Source organism: Salvelinus alpinus, chromosome 6, assembly GCF_045679555.1.
Source record: "Salvelinus alpinus chromosome 6, SLU_Salpinus.1, whole genome shotgun sequence".
Lineage (NCBI taxonomy): Eukaryota > Metazoa > Chordata > Actinopteri > Salmoniformes > Salmonidae > Salvelinus > Salvelinus alpinus.
This window is the reverse complement of record NC_092091.1, coordinates 49,942,502-49,968,065: the sequence shown is the minus strand read 5'-3', so window position 1 is coordinate 49,968,065 and position 25,564 is coordinate 49,942,502. Positions and strand designations below refer to the sequence as shown.

The following is a 25,564-nucleotide window of genomic DNA, read 5'->3' as shown; positions in this document are numbered from 1 at the left end:
GCCCTTACAGTTTATGGGCACCGTTTGTCACCGTTATGGTGCAATTCGTGTATTGTTAAGTGTTGTGTTGTGTAGTGGCTTTACTGGCATGCATTCCACTTTCTTTCCTTTTTTGCCCCACCAAGATTTACATGCTAAAATCGCCACTGGAAGAGATTATAGGGTTTTTCACACATAAATGCTTTTCGCCACGGGGTATTGCAGCTGCATGTTTTTTTAAAACGCCTCTGCAACAATAGCGTCAGAAAATATACGATTCGTCACAATAAAAAGCAAAGGATCTTCAGGCGAATTGATGATGATGATGAACAAATGAGTCCGGCATGGGCGCAGATTGGTTGAAAATGACATCACATACAATTGTACTATTCTTAGCTTGTAGAAACAGCATTACCTCATCCTTTTCCCCTCGCGCAGGTATAGACATACAACAACAAATAATGTTACAGTCGCAGACAGGACAAGGAATAGGACGAGAGTAGAAGTCAAGAAAGAGAAAACGAGCTCTTTACTCTACTTATTATTAATAAAGCATAACATATATTTTGGGATTCTTCATCCATTTTCTTTGAGACCATTCGGGTTGATTATATCGAGTTATTTGGTGTGCAAGTTGATTTGTGCGATATTTCCAGTATCTTCGTTTGGAGTGAAAATCGTCACTGTAAGTACAATGTAATATTTCTTGCATTTTGCTTGCATCATTTATGTCTAGTCTTATATTCTCCTATGATCATCTAATGAATGTAAACTTGCAAAATCCATGACGTAATGCACAGAGAACATCATTCTGCAGCAGCAATAGACCAAAGTAATGTTTTCTTAATTAACATTCATGGCAATAATAATGCTAATATATTTCATGCAACTGTTAAAATGATTGTCAAAGTTCCATCCAGTATTTTTTCGATGCCGATCTATTGTAGCCTAATACATATTTGTAATCCCTTGATATTGAAATGAACACAGTTTTCTCTCATGTTTCGGTTCCAGACACAAAGGACAGAGATGGTGTTCTACAGGGAGAGAGAGAACGGGACACGCGAGCGTCCACCGCTGTCTCTCATCCTACCGCATCTTTACCTGGGTGCAGAGACGGACGTTACGCAGGTAATAATGTTTTCATTTAGTAGGTCAGTCTATAGAATTGATAGCCTAGCTCTCGTCATTGGCCAAAGCGTTATATTTTCACAATGCACCGAAAATGCACCTCTTCCAGAAGACTAGAATGTATTAATATTTAGTGTTCTCTGTCTCTCTTTTCCCCGTGCACTCCCTACTCGGCTGCAGGATTGCCTCGGCGCCCGCGGGATCTCATACGTGCTAAGCGTGAGCCGCTACAGCCCGCAGCCAACTTTCCTTCCCCGTTCCCAGTACCTTCGCATCCCCATCGAGGACTCTCTCCGAGACGACCTGCTGCCCCATATCCCGGAGGCACTGCATTTTATCGGTGAGAATAATGATGAGATTGGATTAGTTTGGTGTCAAATGGATGGCAACCCTATTCCCCATATAGTGCAACTGCACTATTTTCGACAAGACAGAGAGCTAGTGCACGATAGAGCGTCATTGGAGATTTGACCAGAAAAATCCTGCAGGTTAGGTAATAGGACATTTCTGCATGTCATCATTATGCTATAGTCTGCATCATCATGTATGCATTACACACTGGCAACTGTCTGTCTGGAAGAAACACAGATGACTCAGTTCAAGTGATGAGCAGATATTGATCAGGGTTTCATGTAGGCCAGTTATGCTCCTATGGTTTCAGAAATATTGAATGCTGTTACATCCCATTCAGTACCACGGACAATTGATACAAGGCTACTGTTGCAGGAAGCCCATTCATGACAGTTGACATAACCTGTGTGCTTTGCACAGTTTGCAGTCTGGCTGAAGTGATGTCATGCAATACAGTATGGATGATTTCAAATAAAATAAAATGTCTTATCTCTTCTCTCTCAGATGGGGCTATGTCATCAGGTGGATCTGTGTTAGTTCATTGTGCTGCAGGAATCTCTCGCTCCCCTGCCCTGGCTGTGGCCTACATTATGTACAACCTGGGGATGGACCTTGACCATGCCTACAGGTGTGTTTGTCTGTGCTGTATGTGTATGTATTCATGCATTATAATGATTGTGTGCGTGTGCTTGCACGTGCGTGTGTGTGTGTATAAACTATCCACATCTAATCTTGTCTGTTCCTCACTTTCAGGTTTGTGAAAGAGCGCAGGCCTTCAATCTCCCCAAACTTCAATTTTCTGGGTCAGCTACAACACTTCCAAGGAACCCTCACTCAGAAAGCCTCTAATGGCAACCCCACTATCCAGCCAATCAGATCACTGGACACATGTCTGCAGCCAAGCAATGAAAACATTAGCCGCGATTCCTCTGTCCCCCTGTCAGCCAATCAGAGTATGAATATTCAGGACAATGGCTATGTTGCTAAGGACTTTTTTGAGGTTGCTAAAGTGCATAATATGTACAATGAGAATTCCACTTGTAACACAGAGAATATAGAGCAAAGGTCCTCATATTCAGGTGAAACTCAGAGTCTATCAGAGAAGCCACAGCAAGACCAGAGGAGCGTGCCGTCACAACTGACGCTGTCTCTCTCCAGCAAACTCAGAACGCTCACTCTCACTCTCAACCTGAACCATAACCGGAACCAGAGGGAGGCCCAGAGCCCATGTGGAGCAATGACTCCAAGCCCCAACGAACCAGCGATACCGACACCAAAGCCCAACACACTACAAATCCCAACGGGCATTGCGTCTCACTCTGAGAGGCGCAAGAGCCTCACCCTCTCCCTGTCTCTCGTTGGTGCAATTCCCCCAACTCCCCACCAGAATGAGCCAGAAAGCAGCAGCAGGCACAGCATTAGCCACAAGCCAACGCACTCCAGCGTTTCCAACACCATCCACAAGAGGGAGTCAGAAGGCACCAGTGGTTCAAAAAGGCACGGTAGAAAGCCTTCGACGGTGGCCCTTTCCTCCTCACAGACAGATGTACAACAGAGAGAGAGGAGCACATCCTGCGTCAAAGCAGCAGGTTGGCCCAATCGCTGCTCCTCCCAAACCCAGGCAAAGGTAGAGAGAGAGGGAAGAGGCCAACCTAAAAGAGAGCCCAGCCGCGGTCAGAGCGTGAAGAAGGGGAGGCCTAACTCGACTCCAAAGACAGGGAAGGACCACAGCAAGGGAAGAGCAGAGAGGGAGACACTAACAGGGAGCCTTAGCAGCAGTTCTGTTTTGAGCCAGCACAGTATCGTAGTTGACCAGCAGGTGTCGCCAGCAGCTAAACTATCTGCATCTGCAGTGGGGACTGAGGAAAGAGTGGATGCTGAACAGGGCCTCCTGTTTCCTCTCAACCTGACTGTCAACAAGCTGCTGGGCTGGGGGGAGAAGATGCTGCTGGGGGTGCTGTTTGGCCCCCGGATCAAAGTGGAACAGGCTGTTCTGCCCTATAGGTGCTGATGCGGTAAGAGATCGTTGGCGCGGACAGAGAGAGGGCTGATAAATGCTAGGAGATTGATTTGTGTGTGTGTGGAGATTGATTTGTGTGTGTGTGGAGATTGATTTGTGTGTGTGTGTGTGTGAGTGAGAGGAACTGAAGAACAGAGAACTGAACTGCATGTATAATATTTGTCTGCCCATACCATGTTCACAGTCCTCTGAGTGAATGCTTTGTCCTATAAATGACAATTTGTTGTTGACTTCCTTCAAAAGCACTATGTATATTATATATAGGGCAGTTTATGCCTCCAACACAATGCTCATGGATTAAGGCTTGATTATGTTGATTTTTATTTATTGATTGATGTGAATCAAGTGATCAGTTTATTGTTGTTATTTATAAAATGAATATTTTGAGGATGGTATTTTGGCACTGTTGTTTGTAATGGGATCACAGTGTTCATTAGAGATGACATATTTTACTCCTGTTCTCATCTCATTTGACTCATCTCCCATGTATTTAACCATCAATGTACAATCATTTAGGCCTATGAGGAAAAAATCTGATTCACAATTCAGACTGATATGGTTATTCACTTATTTTATAAAATATTACAAGAATGCAGTCTTGAAAATAAAGTTAGGATAATTTTCACTTTTAGAAAAGTCTACCCTTAAACATCAACAAATTACTTGGGTTAATAAGGAGGAGTTGAGGGTGAAAGGGGGTTACCTAGTCAGTTGTACATCTGAATGCCTTCAACTGAAATGTGTCTCCCGCATTTAACCCAACCCCTCTGAATCAAAGAGGTGCAGGGGCTGCCTTAATCGACATCCACCGCACCCAGGGAACAGTGAGTTAACTGCCTTGCTCAGGGGCAGAACAACAGATTTTTACCTTGTCAGCTCAGGGATTCGATCCAGCAACCTTTTGGTTACTGGCCCAATGCTCTAACCACTAGGCTGAATGTGGGTGTGGTAAAAATGAGCAACATGCCCATGTAAATGAGTCACATCCGGTTGAGGGGATGGGCAAATCAGGGAGGGAAAGGAAGACAAGAATGCTTTACTTGGCAAGAACTATTAGTATAAAATACTGTATGCTAGGAGTTTTCCCTCCCATATCTCCTCATATTCTCAACAGGTTGGTTAAAGTTGTTTGATGGTAATCATACAACACTCTCAAATGCATTGGCTAAAGTACTAAACGCGAAACAAAAAAATAAAGGGGTTATAAAACATTCCATGTGCCAAGGATCAATACACCCCCCAATATGTTGCAAAATCAGCTTTATAGGTATACTCCCCTGCTCTAGATATATGTACACTGCGGTAAAATTCCCCATTAAACAAATGAATGACTAGACCTACATACAACTGGGCTCAACGGCCAAATAAGGTAGTACACGTAATGTAGTACACATAATGTGTGAATACTATAGTTCACTAATTTAAAATCAGTTTTAACCATATTGTTTCAGTTTCACGAATAAACGGGCAGTGTTGATTGAATAAACATTTTAGAATGTATCTCATTCTAATAGCGCCTTTGTTGATTCATGAAAAGAGGGAGAAGCGTGAGAATTTATACAATGAGGAAACAGTGTCGTTAAAACACGCCTATTTTTACATACGCATGAGATTTCGAGAAACCCTTCTTGGTTGAGAAACAAAAGTTGCCTTGGAGCGATGAAAAAATAAGTCCGTGAAGACGAGGGAAAAATGAACACATCGCCAAGAAAAACCCTGTAACTTAGACATCACAAAAGTTTGTATATAATGCGTCTGCAGAGATATGTAGATGGATCAATCTAGAGATAATGAAAGTTAGACAAGTGCGTTGAAGTTTGACGGGGTAGTTGATAATCAAGCTATTTTTTTCTTCTAGAGTCACAAAGTTGGCATCGGTAGCCTAATTTACTTAAGGCGGGTGCGGAAGGCTTTTCACCTGACAAAAATGATGTGAGATAGGCCGATAAACCGTTAGAATTTAACAATAATACTTTATTATATTTTATGTAGCGACCTATGAATTATAGGAGCAGTAATACGAAACTATTGGGGTTAGAGGCGACTTTTGTGGATAGTTTACAACACTGGGCCAGACTAAAACGGTAAACTTTTCAATGTTATGAAATAGTATCAGAAAACGAACTATACATTTTATATTTGATATTGATAACCTATCGTAGGTAATTCAAGTTAAATATATTGGCGTAATACCGAGGTAAAACCCCAACTCTGCTACCTTCTCGGATTTTTCTATGAGCTAACGTTACCTTGATAAAAGTAGTTTGCTCAATCGTTGGAGAAGTGGACTTTCATTTCCCCCCCTCATCTACCCTGCGGATTACTAAATTACACTTAATCAATAGATCCTATCAGCTAGTCAGTTTTATCGTTTCGTTTTTAGACAATTGTTGAAAGAATTTTACGAAACGAATCATGTCTGCTGAGGAGGAGAGATTCAAACTGGTCGTCGTGGGCGGGGGCGGTGTGGGGAAAAGCGCCTTGACCATACAATTCATTCAGGTGAGAGAATCCACCAACTGTTTGGACATTGTCAACTGTGTGTTGTTTTGTTTGTTTTGAATTTGTCACATCTTCTGATGTGATGAGTGTGTTGTAGTGGTAATTGAATATGTGCATATTAACCCATATAGGCCAACCCACACAGTCTTGACCCATGCTCTCCTATCTTTTTCGCAGTCATACTTTGTATCGGATTATGACCCAACCATCGAGGACTCCTACACCAAAATATGCACAGTGGATGGGAAAGAGACACGATTAGACAGTAAGTCATACTGTAGGTTTACTGATGTTCTTTGCTCCAAGAATAGAGGGAAAGCGTGAACTACTTGAGTCAGTGAGTGAGCAAGGCCAAATCTGTCTGTATGATTCACCAACATCTGCTCTGTTATGACTTGCAGTTGGCAGATGTTGATGCTCTAAGCCAAGGTGTAGTCATTTCACTATGCCGTAACAAGTGTTTCTGTCCGTCTGTGTTCGTATTCAAGGGATATAACAATATGTAAGTGCACTATGGCCTGTTGGCCTCTGTCGAGTCGGTTAACCCTGGGCATTTACATCTAAAAGGACCAATGTGAAGTTCATAGGAGCATGTCAAATAAAAGCTAAGTCTATATTATTATTATTTTTTAAATTAAGACATATGTTTTCAACCATTTCCATCCTAAAAATGAGGAATAATCAGGCTTTGATTTCTGGTTGAACAGATGGAAAAGGGTTCTTAGACAACATCTACCAGATAATTTTGTTACGGTATTATAAATGCATCAAAACACAATGTTGAAGTAAAGACCCCTGCCAAATTTTATAAACACTTATATTTAGTTACAGAGAAATGATTTGCCTTCTGTAAGTTTTTAAGAAACATTGCCTTGTCTTGTAATTCTGTTACCAGAAACACACACATCTAAGATATTTTCTAAGGAGGACAATGAAAGTTCACATAAGTAACAAGCAAAGGTAGACCTAATAATTCGTTTTAGGGGTTTTACTGATATCAAGGTTGTTTATGAATTATTAAGTGATTAAAACTTGTAATTCTGTTACCAAATCAGTAATGGAATTGGCGAACAATCAGTAACGGAATTACTGCGATTGAATTGGCTAAAATGGGAAGTCATAGTAGTCACAAACCATTTACATTTGAGTCATTTAGCAGACGCTCTTACCCAGATTGACTTACAGTAGTGAGTGGATACATTTTTGTACTTTTTGCCATACTGATCCCCTGTGGGTATCAAACCCACAACCCTGGCATTGCAAACGCCATGCTCTACCAACTGAGCTACACGGAACATTTGGGTCCAATGTGGGTCACCTGCTACTGTCCTCCCTTCAACTGGCATACTGCTATCTTCAGCTCATAACTGTTTCCTTTCTGTTGTCAAAGCAAGACTGTGAAAACGGTCTCAACAACTGCTCTCTTTCTTTCTCTCCCTCTCTTTTTCGCTCTCTTTCTCTCTCTCTCTTTTTCTCTTTCTCTCTCTCTTTCTCTCTTCTCTCTTTCTCCTTTCTGCCGCTCTCTTTCTCTCTCCAGTTAATGTCACCTCTCCCAACTCTTACTGACACCTACCATGACACCTAACCACCTACCCTCTTTCCATTTACTGTAACAAGCATCCTCAACCACTGAGCACCAACCGACATGGATGTTGTAAAGTAATTGATATTTGGTCAATCCGCCCAAATCTGAACCAATCATAGACGTCTATGTTTTACAAGTTTGGACAGTAAAGAAAATTTTGTACAGCAGAGCACACCAGAGTACAGTATATTGTACTGAACATATCTACTGAACTGTACTCTACTGTGCTGTATTGTAATGTCCAAACTTGAGAAACACAGACATCTATGATTGGTTCAGATTTGGTCTGGTCCGGACCAACCAAAACTGGTCTTGTTTGGAGGCAGAGCTCATTAGAATAATACCCAAATATGCAAAATAATGATATTGCATATTTCTAGCTTTTGTGTCCTGGGATCGGTCCAGAGGGGTTCCGATCTATGCGGTAGCGAGGAGTGGTGTAAACCGATGAAGAGTTGGCTTTGTAAGTTGCAAAAATCTAAACAATATATTTAATGTTCACCGAATGGCACTCGGCCGTTTCAAGAAGGGGAAACATAATCCAGTGCGTCGCGGCGGGATAGTGCGTCTGTATTTCCGTGATGGACCCCGGATCTGTGGATGATGGAGAAGTTAGAGGGTTGCAAGCACAAGAACCATCTACATACCCTACTGTTATTCTCTTTTTTTCTCACCATCCAGGTGAGTGCGCATTATCCGTCACGAGGAAATTTTATTCCCAGCAGATAATATCTGAGGTAGTTGAGTGACAATTTTATAGCCAGCCCCTCTCGGTCAACCGTGGCATATTTTATTTCCCTCCCTGGGAGCTTACTGCTGATGTAGGCTATGGGGTGTTCGACCTTTCCCAGTCCCTGGGAGAGGACCGCTCCGATACCAACATCAGAGGCATCCATCTGGACAATGAACTTCTCAGATAGAGTTCAGTGTTTCAAATCAGAGGGCCTGTTGTCCGGACCTCTGGCAGTCTCTATGGGGGTGCCACAGGGTTCAATTCTTGGTCCGACTCTTTTCTCTGCATATATCAATGATGTCGCTCTTGCTGCGGGTGATTTAAAAAAAATACAAATAAATTTGATCCACCTCTATGCAGACAACACCATTCTGTATACATCTGGCTCTTCTTTGGACACTGTGTTAACAAACCTCCAAACGAGCTTCAACACCATACAACACTCCTTCCTTGGCCTCCAACTGCTCTTAAATGCTAGTAAAACTAAATGCATGCTCTTCAATCGATCGCTGCCCGCCCGACTAGCATCACTACTCTGGACGGTTCTGACTTAGAATGTGTGGACAACTATAAATACCTAGGTGTCTGGCTAGACTGTAAACTCTCCTTCCAGACTCACATTAAGCATTAAATCTAGAATCGGTTTCCTATTTTTGCAACAAAGCCTCCTTCACTCATGCTGCCAAACTTACCCTCGTAAAACGGACTATCCTACCGGTCCTTGACTTCGGCGATGTCATTTACCAAATAGCTTCCAACACTCTACTCAGACTACATCTAATTTGCTATCACAGTGCCATCCGTTTTGTCACCAAAGCCCTATATACTACCCACCATATCCTCTCGTTGGCTGGTCCTCGCTACATATTCATCATCAAACCAACTGGCTCCAGGTCATCTATAAGTCTTTGCTAGGTATAGCTCCGCCTTGTCTCAGCTCACTGGTCACCATAGCAACGCCCACCCGTGGCACTCGCTCCAGCAGGTATATTTTACTGATCCCCAAAGCCAACACCTCGTTTGGCTGCCTTACCTTCCAGTTCTCTGCTGCCAATGACTGGAACGAATTGCAAAAATCACTGAAGTTGGAGACTTATATCTCCCTCGCTAACTTTAAGTGTCAACTGTTAGAGCAGCTTACCGATCGCTGCAGCTGTACACAGCCCATCTGTAAATAGCCCATCCAACCAACTACCTTCCTCATCCCCGTTTTTGTCTTTCTACTCTTTTGCACACCAGTATTTTTACTTGCACATATATCACTCCAGTGTAAATTGCTCAATTGTAATTACTTCGCCACTATTGGCCTATTTATTGCCTTACCTCCTTAATTAATTTGCACACACTGTATACAGATCTTTTTATTGTTATTGACTGTACGTTTGTTTATCCCATGTGTAACTCTGTTGTTTTTGTCACACTGCTTTGCTTTATCTTGGCCAGGTCGCAGTTGTAAATGAGAACTTGTTCTCAACTGGCCTACATGGTTAAATAAAGGTTAAAATAATAAAGTCCCTGTCAAAGTCTGGTGCTCTTAGCACTGGTTTTGCGCACAGGGCTTCCTTTAGCTTTTGGAAAGCTATCTTTGCTGCTTGAGTCCATCTCACCTCTGTGGGAAGGTCTTTCTTGGTCAGGTCGGACAATGGAGCGGCTATAGAGACATAATTTGGTATAAAGCGCCAGTTGTAACTTGTGAGCCCTAAGAAGGATCGCACCTGATTTTTACGCCTTGGCCACTCCTGGATAGCCTCCACTTTCTTTGTCTGGGGGCGTATGACACCATACCCAATAGTGCAGCCCAGATATTCTGCCTCACTTAACCCGAGCCTGCATTTCTTAGGGTTAGCTGTCAAGCCCGCTCTCCTTAGGCTCCCCAGCACGGCCTCTACCTGTTGTAGGTGCGTCTCCCAGTCTTCGCTGTGTATCATCACGTTGTCGATGTAAGCGGCCGCGTAGGCTCAGTGGGGTCTGAGTAGCTGTCCATTAACAACTGTGACGTGGCTGTCTCACTGTGAAACCCAACGGGTAATTTCAAGTAATGGAAAAGGCCGTCTGGCGTAGAGCGCCTTTTTCCCCCTGTCTTCTGAGGCCAGAGGCACCTGCATATAGCCATTTGCGTTATGTAGCTCGCATTTCCCAATCGCTCTATCAGCTCATCTACACTGGGCATTGGGTTCAAATTTGGAGATGTCGTTCAGGCTTCGGAAGTCATTACAGAATCTCACGGTTATGTCTGGCTTCGGAACGAGAACTAACAGACTTGACCAGGCACTGTGAGACGCCTCTAACTCCCCAACCCAGCATCTCTCGGACTATTTCTTTGTCCCGCAGCATGGATTCTGTAAGGTCTTAAGTTCACTCTTTTGCCTGGCTCTGTGTATATATATGATGCTGGATGAGATTTATATTCCCTGTGAGGGAAGAGAATACCTCCTGGTGTCGGACCACTAGGGCATGTAGGTCCTGCTCTTGCTGGTGCGTCAGCGACTTCACGACCTGCACCTCTAGTTGGGGTTGATCTTGTTGGGCTGCTGGTTGGGAGGAGAACATAATATCTTCATTTGTCTCATGGTACTCCTTCATAAGGTTGATGTGGTATAGCTGTTCGGGTTTTCTCCTACCTGGCTGCCTAACTCTGTAGTTTACAGGGGATACTCTTGCCATTTACTTCCATTGTGCTAAGATCCAATGTTCCGCTGTTGGAATTAAAAGGAGTACCTTATCTCCTACATAAGTCCAGGATCCCTCGGCACGGCCTCCCATTTAACAGTTAAAACAGGGAGAAGTCCGTTGGCTGGGGCATCTCCCTAAGAGCAAACAATAAGTGAGGTAATACTATGTCCCAGTTCCTCCTGTCCTGTGCCACAACCACCTTTTATCATCGACTTTACAGTTTTATTCAAGCGTTCTCATAAACCATCTGAGGATGAAATATGCTCGAGTGTATCTGTTTAACCTGTTACAAGGCACACAAGTCTTTAATTATGCGGGACATAAACGGGGTCCCTGGTCGGTCAAAATATAGGAGGGTATGCCGACTCGGGAAAACATCTGAAACAACTCTTTAGCAATACCTTTTAGTGGACATATTACGCAGCGGTATGGCTTTGGGGTAGTATGTGGCAAAATCAATTACCACCAGTATACAGTAGCTTGGGAAAGTATTCACCCCCCCCTTGGTATTTTTACTATTTTGTTGCCTTACAACCTGGAATTAAAATAGATTTTTTTTGAGGGGTTGCATCATTTTATTTACACAAAATGTCTACCACTTTGAAGATGCAAAATAATTTTTTTTGTGAAACAAACAAGAAATAAGACACACAAAAACAGAACTTGAACGTGCATAACTATTCACCCCCCCAAAGTCAGTATTTTGTAGAGCCACCTTTTGCAGCAATTACAGCTGCAAGTATCTTGGGGTATGTCTCTATAAGCTTAGCGCATCTAGCCACTGGGATTTTTGCCCATTCTTCAAAGCAAAACTGCTCCAGCTCCTTCAAGTTGGATGGGTTCCACTGGTGTACAGCACTCTTTGTCATACCACAGATTCTCAATTGGATTGAGGTCTGGGCTTTGACTAGGCCATTCCAAGACATTTAAATGTTTCCCCTTCAACCACTCGAGTGTTGCTTTAGCAGTATGCTTAGGGTCATTGTCCTGCTGGAAGGTGAACCTCCATCCCAGTCTCAAATCTATGGATGACAAACAGGTTCTCTCAAGAATTACCCTGTATTTAGCGCCATCCATCATTCCTTCAATTCTGACCAGTTTCCCAGTCCCTGCCGATGGAAAAACATCCCCACAGCATGATGCTGCCACCACCATGCTTCACTGTGGGCATGGTGTTCTCGGGGTGATGAGGTGTTAGGTTTGCGCAAGACATAGGGTTTTCCTTGATGGCCAGAAAGCTACATTTTAGTCTCATCTGACCAGAGTACCATCTTCCATATGTTTGGGGAGTCTCCCACATGCCCTTTGGCGAACACCAAACGTCTTTGCTTATTTTTTCCTTTAAGCAATGGCTTTTTTCTGGCCACTTTTCCGCAAAGCCCAGCTCTGTGGAGTGTACGGCTTAAAGTGGTCCTGTGGACAGATACTCCAATCTCCGCTGTGGAGCTTTGCAGCTCCTTCAGGGTTATCTTTGGTCTCTTTGTTGCCTCTGATTAATGGCCTCCTTGCCTGGTCCGTGAGTTTTAGTGGGCGGCCCTCTCTTGGCAGGTTTGCTGTGGTGCCATATTCTTTCCATTTAAAAAAAAAAGATGGATTTAATGGTGCTCCGTGGGATGTTCAAAGTTTCTGATATTTTTTTACAACTCAACCCTGATCTGTACTTCTCCAACTTTGTCCCTGACCTGTTTGGAGAGCTCATTGGTCTTCATGGTGCCCCTTGCTTAGTGGTGTTGCAGACTCTGGGGCCTTTCAGAACAGGTGTGTGTATATACACTGCTCAAAAAAATAAAGGGAACACTTAAACAACACAATGTAACTCCAAGTCAATCACACTTCTATGAAATCAAACTGTCCACTTAGGAAGCAACACTGATTGACAATAATTTTCACATGCTGTTGTGCAAATGGAATAGACAAAAGGTGGAAATTATAGGCAATTAGCAAGACACCCCCAAAAAAGGAGTGATTCTGCAGGTGGTGACCACAGACCACTTCTCAGTTCCTATGCTTCCTGGCTGATGTTTTGGTCACTTTTGAATGCTGGCGGTGCTCTCACTCTAGTGGTAGCATGAGACGGAGTCTACAACCCACACAAGTGGCTCAGGTAGTGCAGTTCATCCAGGATGGCACATCAATGCGAGCTGTGGCAAAAAGGTTTGCTGTGTCTGTCAGCGTAGTGTCCAGAGCATGGAGGCGCTACCAGGAGACAGGCCAGTACATCAGGAGACATGGAGGAGGCCGTAGGAGGGCAACAACCCAGCAGCAGGACCGCTACCTCCGCCTTTGTGCCAGGAGGTGCACTGCCAGAGCCCTGCAAAATGACCTCCAGCAGGCCACAAATGTGCATGTGTCAGCATATGGTCTCACAAGGGGTCTGAGGATCTCATCTCGGTACCTAATGGCAGTCAGGCTACCTCTGGCGAGCACATGGAGGGCTGTGCGGCCCCACAAAGAAATGCCACCCCACACCATGACTGACCCACCGCCAAACCGGTCATGCTGGAGGATGTTGCAGGCAGCAGAACGTTCTCCACGGCGTCTCCAGACTCTATCACGTCTGTCACATGTGCTCATGTGCTCAGTGTGAACCTGCTTTCATCTGTGAAGAGCACAGGGCGCCAGTGGCGAATTTGCCAATCTTGGTGTTCTCTGGCAAATGCCAAACGTCCTGCACGGTGCTGGGCTGTAAGCACAACCCCCACCTGTGGACGTCGGGCCCTCATACCACCCTCATGGAGTCTGTTTCTGACCGTTTGAGCAGACACATGCACATTTGTGGCCTGCTGGAGGTCATTTTGCAGGGCTCTGGCAGTGCACCTCCTGGCACAAAGGCGGAGGTAGCGGTCCTGCTGCTGGGTTGTTGCCCTCCTACGGCCTCCTCCACGTCTCCTGATGTACTGGCCTGTCTCCTGGTAGCGCCTCCATGCTCTGGACACTACGCTGACAGACACAGCAAACCTTTTTGCCACAGCTCGCATTGATGTGCCATCCTGGATGAACTGCACTACCTGAGCCACTTGTGTGGGTTGTAGACTCCGTCTCATGCTACCACTAGAGTGAGAGCACCGCCAGCATTCAAAAGTGACCAAAACATCAGCCAGGAAGCATAGGAACTGAGAAGTGGTCTGTGGTCACCACCTGCAGAATCACTCCTTTTTTGGGGGTGTCTTGCTAATTGCCTATAATTTCCACATTTTGTCTATTCCATTTGCACAACAGCATGTGAAATTTATTGTCAATCAGTGTTGCTTCCTAATTGGACAGTTTGATTTCACAGAAGTGTGATTGACTTGGAGTTACATTGTGTTGTTTAAGTGTTCCCTTTATTTTTTTGAGCAGTGTATAACTGCGATCATGTGACACTTAGATTGCACACAGGTTAATTTTATTTAGCTAATTATGTGACTTCTGAAGGTAATTGGTTGCACCAGATCTTATTTAGGGGCTTCATAGCAAAGGGGGTGAATACATATGCACGCACCACTTTTCATATTTTAATTTTTTTGAAACAAGTAATTTTTTCCCATTTCACTTCACCAATTTTGAATATTTTGTATGTCCATTACATGAAATCTAAATAAAAATAAATTTAAATTACAGGTTGTAATGCAACAAAATAGGAAAACCACCAAGGGGGATGAATACTTCTGTAGTTGGCTTTGGGGGCATTCTTTTTGGCACTTGTCGCTTCACTTGCAGTACTTCTCTACATCACTTGTAATGTGGGGCCAGTAGAATCTACTCATGATGTGCTCTTTAGTTTTGTCTACTGCCAAGTGGCCTCTCAACACATGCGTCAGGTACCGTACCATGTCTCTATATGCTCTAGGCCCCTTCTCTTAACCATCAGTACTGTAAGCCCTTTATGCAGTAATAAGGGGGGATTGACGTTCTCCATGTGCTTCCCGTCCATCACCTTCACTCTGCGTTGTGCCGAGACCAGGTCTGGGTCCTGCAGCTGTGTGGTGCTAAACTGTACTGTCAACTCATCAGATAAATTAAAGTCTTGGCTGTCTATTCTCACCGGGGCCCGTGCGGGCCCTTGGTCTCCTCCACTCTCCGTTGCGAGACCTGAGCATGTATCCTCCGGTCTTTTCTTGAAACAGCTGCCTGAGCCTCTGATCTTGAATTTCATTTTCTTCCTCCCCTGCACTTGATCTGGGTGACTTCTCCCTGTAGTGCTAGTGGGGCATATCGGGTGCCTTTTGGGGATGTGTTTTCTCTGAGTGTGCCAGTGACTGCTTTGCATTGCTTACACGCACTGGTGCGGTCTTGGGGCTGCTGTGTTTAATCCGCCACGAACTCTCGAACAAATGACTCTCTCCCTAGCAGTACTGGTAAGTGGTTCACCACCCCCACCATCATAGTGCACTTACCTCGGGGAGAAACTAACGTAACCTGCGCCACTGTGTATCCACCTCCCCATGGATACAGGAGACTGACATCTGTTCCTGACACAAATCTCCCTCCTGTACTAAGTGTGACCGAACTAGGGTAATCTTACATCGCTTCTGCATCCTCTCCTTGGACTTTTATGGCCGGGGCTCCCTCTGCGGTCCAACACTGCGGGGTTAGATTACATGGATGTGCACCCCTTGAACCGGAGGAAGGCTCGGTGGGCACCGGAAACACTGTCTCTCGCCAACCCCTGGTCAGCCATATTAGTTGATACATTTGGGCTCTTGCTGACTCGTTGCTATCGAAGGTCAACTCGTGGAAACGCTTGGCCTGTGGATTCAGACAGCACCGGGATAAGATTTTGGCTTTTAGTTTCTTAGTCCTCTGCATCTGCAGGATCCAGGTTGAAATACGCAGCCTGCGCACGCCCAGAAAGAAAGGGGGCCAGCATCCCTGCCCACCGCTCCGGGGCCCATAGTTCTCTTTCTGCTATCATTCAAGAGGTCAGCAGTTAGGCCTCAATGTCATCCTGTTCTTGAAGCCTAGGTATGAGTCCCCACTCCGGGCTTACTGTCCTTCACTGCTTGAGCCAGCATTGCCACTTAAATTCTCAAGAGGTCTGTGCTTTCCTTTTGCGCATTTTTAACAATGTGGCCTCCATCCTTAATATAACTTTATAGTAACTCTGTCACCACTTCTGCGGCCCTCATTCTCCACCACTGTGATTGGTCCAGAGGGGTTCCGATGTAATGCGGTAGCAAGGGGGGGTGTAAACAGAGGAAGAATTGGCTTTTTAAGTTGCAAAATCTAAATGATATTTAATGTTTATCGAATGGCACTCGGGGAGTTCAAGAAAGGGGAAACAAAATCCAAGCCCGGTTCAGAGCACTTCACTTACAAGATCCTTTCGATAATCACCAAATTCGCTTTGGCTCGCAACTACGGGAATCACTTACGCAAGCAGTGGTGTAAAGTATTTAACTTCTTATGGGCAGCATCCGGTGAAATTGCAGAGCGTGAAATTCAAACTACAATATTATAAATATTTAAATTTCATAAAATCACAAGTGTAATACATCAAAATAAAGCTTGACTTCTTGTTAATCCCGCCGCGTCAGATTTCAAAAACGCTTTACGGCGAAAGCAAACCATGCGATTTATCTGAGGACAGTGCCCCGCATACAAACACATGAATAACATATTTCAACCAGGCAGGTGCGACACGAAAGTCAGAAATAGCGATATAAAAAATGCCTTACCTCTTGATCTTCTGTTGGCACTCAAAGGTCCCAGTTACATCACAAATGGTCCTTTTGTTCGATAATGTTCTTCTTTATATCCATAAAAACTCAGTTTAGCTGGCGCACTTCAGTCAATAATCCACCTAGTTTCCCTCCATCAAAATGCATACAAAATTAATCCCAAACGTTACTAATAAACTTTTCCAAACAAATCAAACAACGTTTATAATCAAACCTTAGGTACCTAATACGTAAATAAACTATAAAATTTAAGACTGAGAATCGTTATTGTCTTTACCGGAGAATAATATCAAAGAACGCGCTCTCTTCCAAGCGCTTGGAAACACTACAGCCAAAGTGGGAGTCACCTAGAAAAACTACAATTTCTGGCTCATTTTTCCAAAAACCATCCTGAAACTCTTTCTAAAGACTGTTGACATCTAGTGGAAGCCCTAGGAACTGCAATCTGGGAGGACTTGTCCTTATAATAAAAGTGATAGCCATTGAAAATAGTGGTAGGCTGAATCTTTTTTGGGGGGGGGTGGTTTGTCCTCGGGGTTTTGCCTGTAATATCAGTTCTGTTATACTCACAGACATAATTTTAACGGTTTTAGAAACTATAGAGTGTTTTCTATCCAAATCTGGCGGATTCACTAAACATGAATGCCTCGTTTGTAAATTATGTCCAACACTCGGACATAATTTACAAACGAGGCATTCATGTTTAGTGAATCCGCCAGATCAGAGGCAGTAGGGATGACCAAGGGTGTCATAACTGACACCCCATTCTTTCAGCTGACATCTTTGAATCTTAATTCGGAGCAGATATTTAACTGTTTTTGGAAAACGTGGTCGCATAAACTCATTTTATCATAATCATTTTAGAAACTTTGCATCTGCACAGTTCTTTCAGTAAATGTGTTTTTGTGAAATGTTCTGTGTAAATTGTGCATAGAGTTGTATGGTTTGAACTTTTCAATCAATGGTTTTTGTTTTGCATGCATTTTAAAGTGAAAATCTGAGTCAAAGCGTAATTCCTACTGGCACAAAAGGAGGGTGTTGTGCTTGTCAGTGAGCCTTCCTTGCACCTCTCCTGCATTTGTTACTATGTTGTATCTACAGTGCATTCGGAAAGTATTCAGATCACCTGACTTTTTCCACATTTTGTTATATTACAGCCTTATTCTAAAATGTATTCAATTATTTTGTTTTGTCATCTACACACAATACCCCATAATGACAAAGCAAAAAGAGGTTTTAGCAATTTTTTTAAATGCATAATAAAAAATTCAAACTTATTTACATAAGTATTCAGACCCTTTGCTATGGGAATTTAGCTCCGGTGCATCCTGTTAATATTGATTATCCTTGAGATGTTTCTTCAACTTGTTTGGAGTCTACCTGTGGTAAATTCAATTGACTGGACATGATTTGGTAAGGCACACACCTGTCTATATAAGGTCTCACAGTTGACAGTGCATGTCAGAGCAGAAACCAAGCCATGAATGAGGTTGAAGGAATTGTCCGTAGAGCTCCAAGACAGGATTGTGTTGAGGCACAGGTCTGGGTAAGAGTACCAAAAAATCTCTGCAGCATTGAAGGTCCCCATGAATATAGTGGCCTCCATCATTCTTAAATCAAAGAAATTTAGAACCACCGAGACTCTTCCGGCCAAACTGAGCAATCGGGGGTGAAGGGCCTTGGTCAAGGAGGTGACCGAGAACACAATGGTCACTCTGACAGAGTTCGTCTGTGGAGATGGGATAACCTTCCAGAAGGACAACCATCGGTGCAGCACTCCACCAATCAGGCCTTTTATTGTAGAGTGGCCAGACGGAAGCCACTCCTGACTGTCTATTCTCGCCGTTTGGAGTTTGCCAAAAGGCAGCTAAAGGACTCAGACCATGAGAAATAAGATTCTCTGGTTTGATGAAACCAAGATTGAACTCTTTGGCCTGAAAGCCAAGCATCACATCTGGAGGATACCTGGCACCATCCCTACGGTGAATCATGGGGGTGGCAGCATTATGCTGTGGGGATGTTTTTCAGCGGCAGAGACTGGGAGACTTGTCAGGATCGAGGGAAAGATGAATGGAGCAAAGTACAGAGATACTTGATTGAAACCGCCTCAGGACCTCTGATTGGGGTATAATGCTTTGTCATTATGGGGTATTGTGTGTAGATTGATGTGGGGGGGGAAAGTTTAATTTTAGAATAAAGCTGTAACATAACAAAATGTGGAAAAAGTCAAGGGGTTTGAATACTGTCCGAATGCACTGTATGTCACTATACATATTTATCCCTGTGTACGTACATCTGAATCTGTGTGTGTGTGTGTCAGTCTTGGACACAGCAGGTCAAGAGGAGTTTGGTGCAATGAGGGAGCAGTACATGCGCTCAGGAGAAGGCTTCTTGCTGGTGTTCGCTCTGAATGACACTGGCAGGTAAGAATCGGATGCATCCACCCAGACAATCTTGAGTCCTATGCAAGCTGTAGATTCAAAACAGTATTCCCAACTACACAACATACTATGAAGTCCTCAGAGCAAAAGCATTTGTCAGGGCTACAGTATTCAAGGTTTCAGGAAGGCAACGTCACTGTTTGCAATTAGGGATGCAAATTTTGGTAAATTTACTAACTGACCCTCATTAACCAGTCCAATGAACGGAAATAAAATAAAATCCCAACATTAAAATGACGTGACCAACAAAAAATACTATGAGATATGTATATAATGACGAGATGCTTATGTTTCCGCTCTAACAATGGGGGGGGGGGGGTCCCAAGGCAGGAAAGCAGGCGACAAGCTTAGGCCCAAAATAAGCCCATAGAAACACGTTGGACTGTATTTTGGAGAGATTTTGGCACTTTGCCTCTTCCTCTCTGATACTATGCATGCATGCATACAAGGACCGGACATTTTTCATCAAGAGCTTATGGCGAATGGGAGGCTCGCTTTACGAGTTGAGATTGAGAAATAAAGATAGCTCCTTTTTAGTCATGGCCACAAGTTAACACGCGGTTGCATTTAGAATTGTTGTTGTGCAATGACTGGGCTTAAAAAAGCGGGTTTCACTCCAGTAGCCTGCAGGCTTTTTGAGGAGCGACTCTCGCGCTGTCTGGTAGGCTATTCCTGTCCGCAAACTAGGCTCTCTGTATGCTGTGCACATGTGATACATTTTATTTATGACGACTAATGAAAATACATATGCGGCAATTTATGTAAAAAAAATTGGCAAAGTGACCTATAGACCCGGGTTCCGCAAAACTTGCGGCCCGAATTTGGCCTGCTGGTGGTTTTATTTCCCCCCTCCCCCACCCCCCAGTTTTCTGAGCAATAAATACTTTGGAATTTTCATTGTTGGACATAAGACTAAAAACACCAGGAAATCAGCACCAAGTTTGTTTTAATTTGGGAATCTATTCCCATGCATTATAGAGATGTGATCATATTCAAATAATAATAATTACAAATAATTGATTGGATTTATATAGCACTTTTCTACCAGCTGAGGTACTCGGTGCTTTTATATAGTCAGGGGAAGACTCACCTCACCCACCTCAGTGATGCACAGCGACCACTACACATCAGGTGGAGAGGTGAGGAGTGATGTATGCAATTAGGAATGAGGGGGATGATTAAGTGGCCATGATGGAATGTGGCCAGGTAGAACATTTTGCCATGACAACGGGGTGAACACCTCTACTCTTACAATAAGCGCCAAGGGATTTTGAATAACCATAGAGTCAGGACACGCGTTTAACGTCCCATCCAAAAGACAGCACCCTACGCAGGGCAATGTTCCCAAATGTAATCAAGGTTTGAAATGATTATTTTAGTCGAAATGTACATCTGTTCTTGTCGTACAATTTGCAGTCTAACTTTTAAAAATATGTTCTGTCCCCCCGACCATCTGTTCAAGAAAAAATTGGCCAGCAGCTGAATCTAGTTGATGATCCCTGTATAGACCAATAAGCATGACTGGTCAAATACATTTTTGGCTGCTACCCGATTTAACAGTTAACATCCCTATTTGCGATGCAAACGCAGTACACTCATGATCATGTATTCATTCCTTGAAGTGTTGAGGCATTCAAGCCATGGTCAGTATAACACTTGGTCTATACTGTGTTTTCTGGTTTCGGTCGTGCAGCCCTAATCAAAGAGGGATGCTACAGTAACTAGGGGAAGTGAGACTTGTTATAGGCGTTCACCTCTCATAAGTGTCGCATTCATGACATGGTGTCAAATACAGGCGGCATAATGAGCTGCTGTAGTAGTTCTCTCTGAATTGAAAGGTGGATGGGTGCAATTGCACCTTATTTAACAGAGTTCATGTGTGCCTTTTTTAGATTGGTTGTGAAGCTCCTGTGAATTGCAACAAACCCTTGCCCTCTTATGAGCTGTAGAATGCGTCTTAAAGGTGCACTGCAGAAGTTCCGTCCCCATGCGGCGACGAGTCTAAGTACAAACACAACATTCTAAGGACATATGTAGAGCTTAGTCTAATATAACAATTGTCTGTATTTATTTATGAACTGTACCTCCTCTCCAGACTTGACTCCTGCCAGGTCACACAGGATGCCTGGCTTGATTTGGCAGGGCTCGATAGGTGTCCTGGTAGGACCCAGGCTACCCCTCCCACTTCTAGTGTTTGTTGTCATGTTTGAATGTTTGTTGTCACTGTGCTGTCATCTTTGTCAATTTTAAAATAAGAGTATACAATTAAACAAAAAAAGAAGTTGGATTTATGCAAATTAATATGCCTCTTTGTTTTAGGGGGCATATCCACTCGTTATTTTATTTATTTTTTACAGTAAATTGAACTAATGGATTGCACCTTTTAAGGACATAACGCACTTGTGATCAGTTCCTAATGTGTTCTCGTTTCGACCACTTTCCTTCCCTTTTTTCAGTTACAATGAGATCCACAAGTTCCACACCCAGATACTGAGAGTGAAGGACCGGGATGACTTCCCCATGGTGCTGGTGGGGAACAAGGCTGACCTGGACCAGTCGAGAGTGGTACTGGTCTTCATTGTCACTCTCATTATCATGTTAAAAGAGATCTTCTGCTAGCTTTAATAATGCCTATTTAGATCCTACTGGTTCAAAATCTCAGGCCTTGAAAATATGTTTGAGTTGCCAACAGGTGGCGAGTGGCTACAAGTGTTTCTTTGGCTAGATCTAATAGCAACTTCCTAATCTTACACAGTTTAACGGAATAAGGAAATGAAACTCGCCTGGCGAGCAGCTCGCTTTTAACCTGAGTGTATGTACCTCTCTCTGTCCTGTCTGTAGATCTCCAGAGAGGAGGCCCAGGGCTTTGCCAGAGAGAACAGGATCCATTACATGGAGGCCTCGGCTAAGAACCGCTACAACGTAGACGAAGCCTTCCTGGAGGTGGTGCGAGCTATAAGGTAACGTCATAACGTTAACAGCTAGCTGCAAGGTAGGCTGTTTTAAATATTTTATTATGTTGCAGAAAGCTGTAAGGTACTTTATAATAGGTCATCTTGTTTATAGCTAGATGTTTAGAAGAGTTGGGGACCAGAGGCAAAATTGAGGGACAGACATTGTGGTGTCCATTATAGCCTGCTCCTGAGTCGAAGCATCCAATGCTCTTTCCCTCACTCTGTCTCTCTTTCATTCTCTTTTTTTTTTAAACAGAAAGTTTCAGGAGACTGAGAGTCCCCCTCTACCTGCAAACCACACAGGAAAACGGAAGAGCGGTGGCTGCCCCTGCATCCTCCTTTAACTGTCCCCTCCCCTGGCGTAGCACTGTTGTCACAGAGACCAAAACCTCCTCACCACTGATGCAAGTCTTGTCTGACTTACCTGGAGGGAAATGGGAAGATTGGGCAAGGGAGGGGAGAGATATTCACTTGGAAATGCAAAACAAACCTGTATGGGGAGGTTTGGGGAATGGGGCAGGAATGTATGTGTGTGGGAGAGCTTGCTTACGTCAATGGTGGGCAAAGTGGTGGTGTTACACATTTCTTATGGTTTCATTCACACTTAGAAATTAGCATCTTCAAACTTTTTTCTATACTTGTTTTGTATTTACGGTTTTGTTATTTCATTATTGAGTAAGGATGTAAAGGGAGGCCTTGAGCTAGATGAGAAGAGAGCAAGAGATGAGTCCACAGCCTGAAGAAAGAGTGAGAGAGGAGGGATGGTAAGGAGAGAGATCTCACAGATACTGTGTTTTAGGTGGCCTCCTACATTTGGTTGACCTGATGTAAGTCACTGGTTTGATGTTGCTGGAAGGAATGGATCATTTAGAAACTAGAGGGTGCTGTTATTCATATCTATAGCAGAAAAGGAAGGGAGCCCAGTTAAACTGAAAAGACAAATTAGATTTTTGAAAGAACGCATGAAAAAAAGTGAGATAAAGATGAGGCAGCATGAGAGTGGAAAATAATGTTTGAAACACTGGTGTTTTTTCACGGTGTAGTATCCATGACCACATAATATATATTTTTTGCACAACTTCAACTTATGGACTGGTAGGCAAAAGTAGTTTGACACTAAAGTGCTATTTTTTATTTTAAAATGACTGGGTGGAAGTTTAGGCGTGTCCAGGTACTTTTTGTCTATGCATACAGGTGTAGGCCTGCTTTTTTAAGTCATTTTTATTGTAATGCTGTTTGCAAATTTTTGTCACACTGCTACCAGCCATGTACATCAAGGAGTTCGTTTTTGAACTGTATTAAATGAATGAGGCAAAGCTAATGAAGATCTGTTGAAAAGCTGCAGACAAGGCATCATTCCTATCAACCAAAATAATTGTGGGTCCAACAATGAGAACAAATGCAGTGTATTTATAATGTTGGTGTTATGTAAAGTTCAATAGTATACAGGGTTAACTGAATTAACAACAGAGACAGAATGCAATATGGAATTTTCTTAAGTTTGTGGTATGGCCTCGTCTCCGGGGATTGCTCCTCAGAGCCAGATGCTGATGACGGGTAGCCCTACACTGGGCAGCTGGCATCGGAAACTAAACCCGCTGCCCGTTATTATAACTGGGGGAGGTGGATGGTTGTCGACAACTGTTGATGAGAAAGTGAGAGAACATGGGTAAGTTGACATATAAATACATTGTAAGATTTATGCCCATTGGTTGAGAAAGAGGACGGTGATAATTACAAGAGTGAGCCCATGGGCTGAACAGCAAGCATGAGGAATGTGCATTATTGTGCCATGCTTATAGGCTATAAGGTAAATAATGAATGACATTCCGGACGTGGCTAATAGGAAAGAAGAGAAGACCGCTATGCTGCTGATAATACGTTCATATTCATTCCCACTATGCCCATATAATAGGAAGCTAAGTGAATTATGCTACGCTTACTTGAAGTTAACCAAGCATTCAGACCAGCCTTCCTGATTGAACTTCCGTAAACTACATTTGTCTGTCATGAAGTAACTTGTTTGTTTAGAGAGGATGTGTAGCACTAGTCTTGCAAACCTTCATATAGATGTAATTAACATATGACTAACAGTTAGCCTACTTTTCCCCTGGGTGATATTTCACACAAAGCAGGATAGCCATCTATATTTCTGAAAGATTCTGAATGTGCTCCATATTTGTGAGTTGAATTAGACTCAATTCTGTGACCCTAAAAATATGATATGTTTTGATGAATAATTTGAGTTCTCAAAGATGGCAATCTTATTTTCTTTGTGAAATAGAACCCTGTTGATGATGTAGGATCAACATGTGTCCCCCATTTTGTTCTTTACCTAATTCTAAAATAATGCATTGACTCTGTGTTTAATACTGTAGTGTAATAATCCACAACATACAATTGTACTTAAGTCTGTTATATGTAATTATTTTGAACAGCAAAAAGCCGTTTGTATTCGTATACCAATGAATCTCAAACTATATCTAACTTGTAATCTGCCGGTATCTGCCATGTGTATTTTGTACTGAAATAAACCAAATACTTTTTTTACACATTACACTTTTTATACGTTATTATTCAAATCTAGAGTTTTTGCTCAGAATGTGTCAGAATGAAATAGGGCAGCTGGTTTATCTGGACAACCCCAACTTTTTTTCTACTTTACTATTTCTCTTCAACAGCATTGGTGAACAATTGGTGATAGAAAAGAAGTAGCAAACCTCAGTTTGGCTGAGGTCAGATGTGATTTTTTTTTTTTTAACAACTTCTGATGAATGCAATGAGAAAAGAAAGGAGCATGTAAATGTACAGATCAATAAAAAGGACTGTTTTGAATTGGGATTGTGACAATTCAATGTACTCAAGCATGCACTAATCTGATGTTCATTCTCAAAAATATTATGTATGGTTGCCTATGTGGTCCAGTGGTTATAGCCGGCATGCGTTCGAATCCGTCCCACTGCCCTTTGATTCGCCCTCCCCATCTTTCCAACACTGTGTTTATCGCTTCAATAAAATCAAAACAAAATATTAAATAATACCTTTAACCCTAGTGTGGTGTTCGGGTCTGTGGAACCCATTTTCAATGTTTACTAAAAGAAAAATTATACAATTTTTTTCAACCTGACTCATTTCATGTTTTTTGTGAAGTTCATGTAAAAGAACACATTTTCATTGAGTGCACACTGCCCCCCCCCTGCACATTTATATTACATATGTGGTGTTTGGGTCCACTGGACCCGAGGGTAATAAAAGTGTTTGTGTAGGTGAAAACAAGTAATACTTAAACAAGGTTTGCTGCGTGCCTTTACTCTGTCTTCCTCCTCCCTGGGCCTGCTGTTCCAACATAGCACCAAGAACCTGTCTGTCTCCTGCTTTCTTGCACTCTTTACCCTTTGTAGTGTGAGAAACTACACAATGTCTTGCGGGAACCTGAACAATGTTATTACATTACATTGTAAAAAATGAAGTATTTACCACACTCTACCCCAGCCTGGTGCAAATTGGGGGAGGGACACAACAAATAGCTTTGCAT

At 43.1% G+C, this 25,564-nt stretch overlaps 2 protein-coding genes across 2 annotated transcripts; both read left to right on the top strand.

Moving 5' to 3' along the window:
* Positions 1-411: 411 nt before the first annotated feature.
* LOC139578806 (tyrosine-protein phosphatase vhp-1-like) lies at positions 412-3,874 on the top strand. The gene is made up of 5 exons (XM_071406839.1): positions 412-664; positions 994-1,110; positions 1,291-1,450; positions 1,966-2,089; positions 2,215-3,874. The coding sequence occupies exons 2-5, from the start codon at positions 1,009-1,011 to the stop codon at positions 3,470-3,472; spliced, it is 1,644 nt and encodes a 547-aa protein (XP_071262940.1). The 5' UTR covers positions 412-664; positions 994-1,008; the 3' UTR covers positions 3,473-3,874.
* Positions 3,875-5,062: 1,188 nt separating this feature from the next.
* On the top strand, positions 5,063-24,586 carry LOC139578807 (ras-related protein R-Ras-like). Its single transcript, XM_071406841.1, has 6 exons — positions 5,063-5,983; positions 6,161-6,248; positions 18,955-19,057; positions 21,532-21,640; positions 21,917-22,035; positions 22,286-24,586. Exons 1-6 carry the CDS (start codon positions 5,897-5,899, stop codon positions 22,371-22,373), a joined length of 594 nt encoding a protein of 197 aa, XP_071262942.1. The 5' UTR covers positions 5,063-5,896; the 3' UTR covers positions 22,374-24,586.
* The last annotated feature ends 978 nt before the right edge of the window (positions 24,587-25,564 follow it).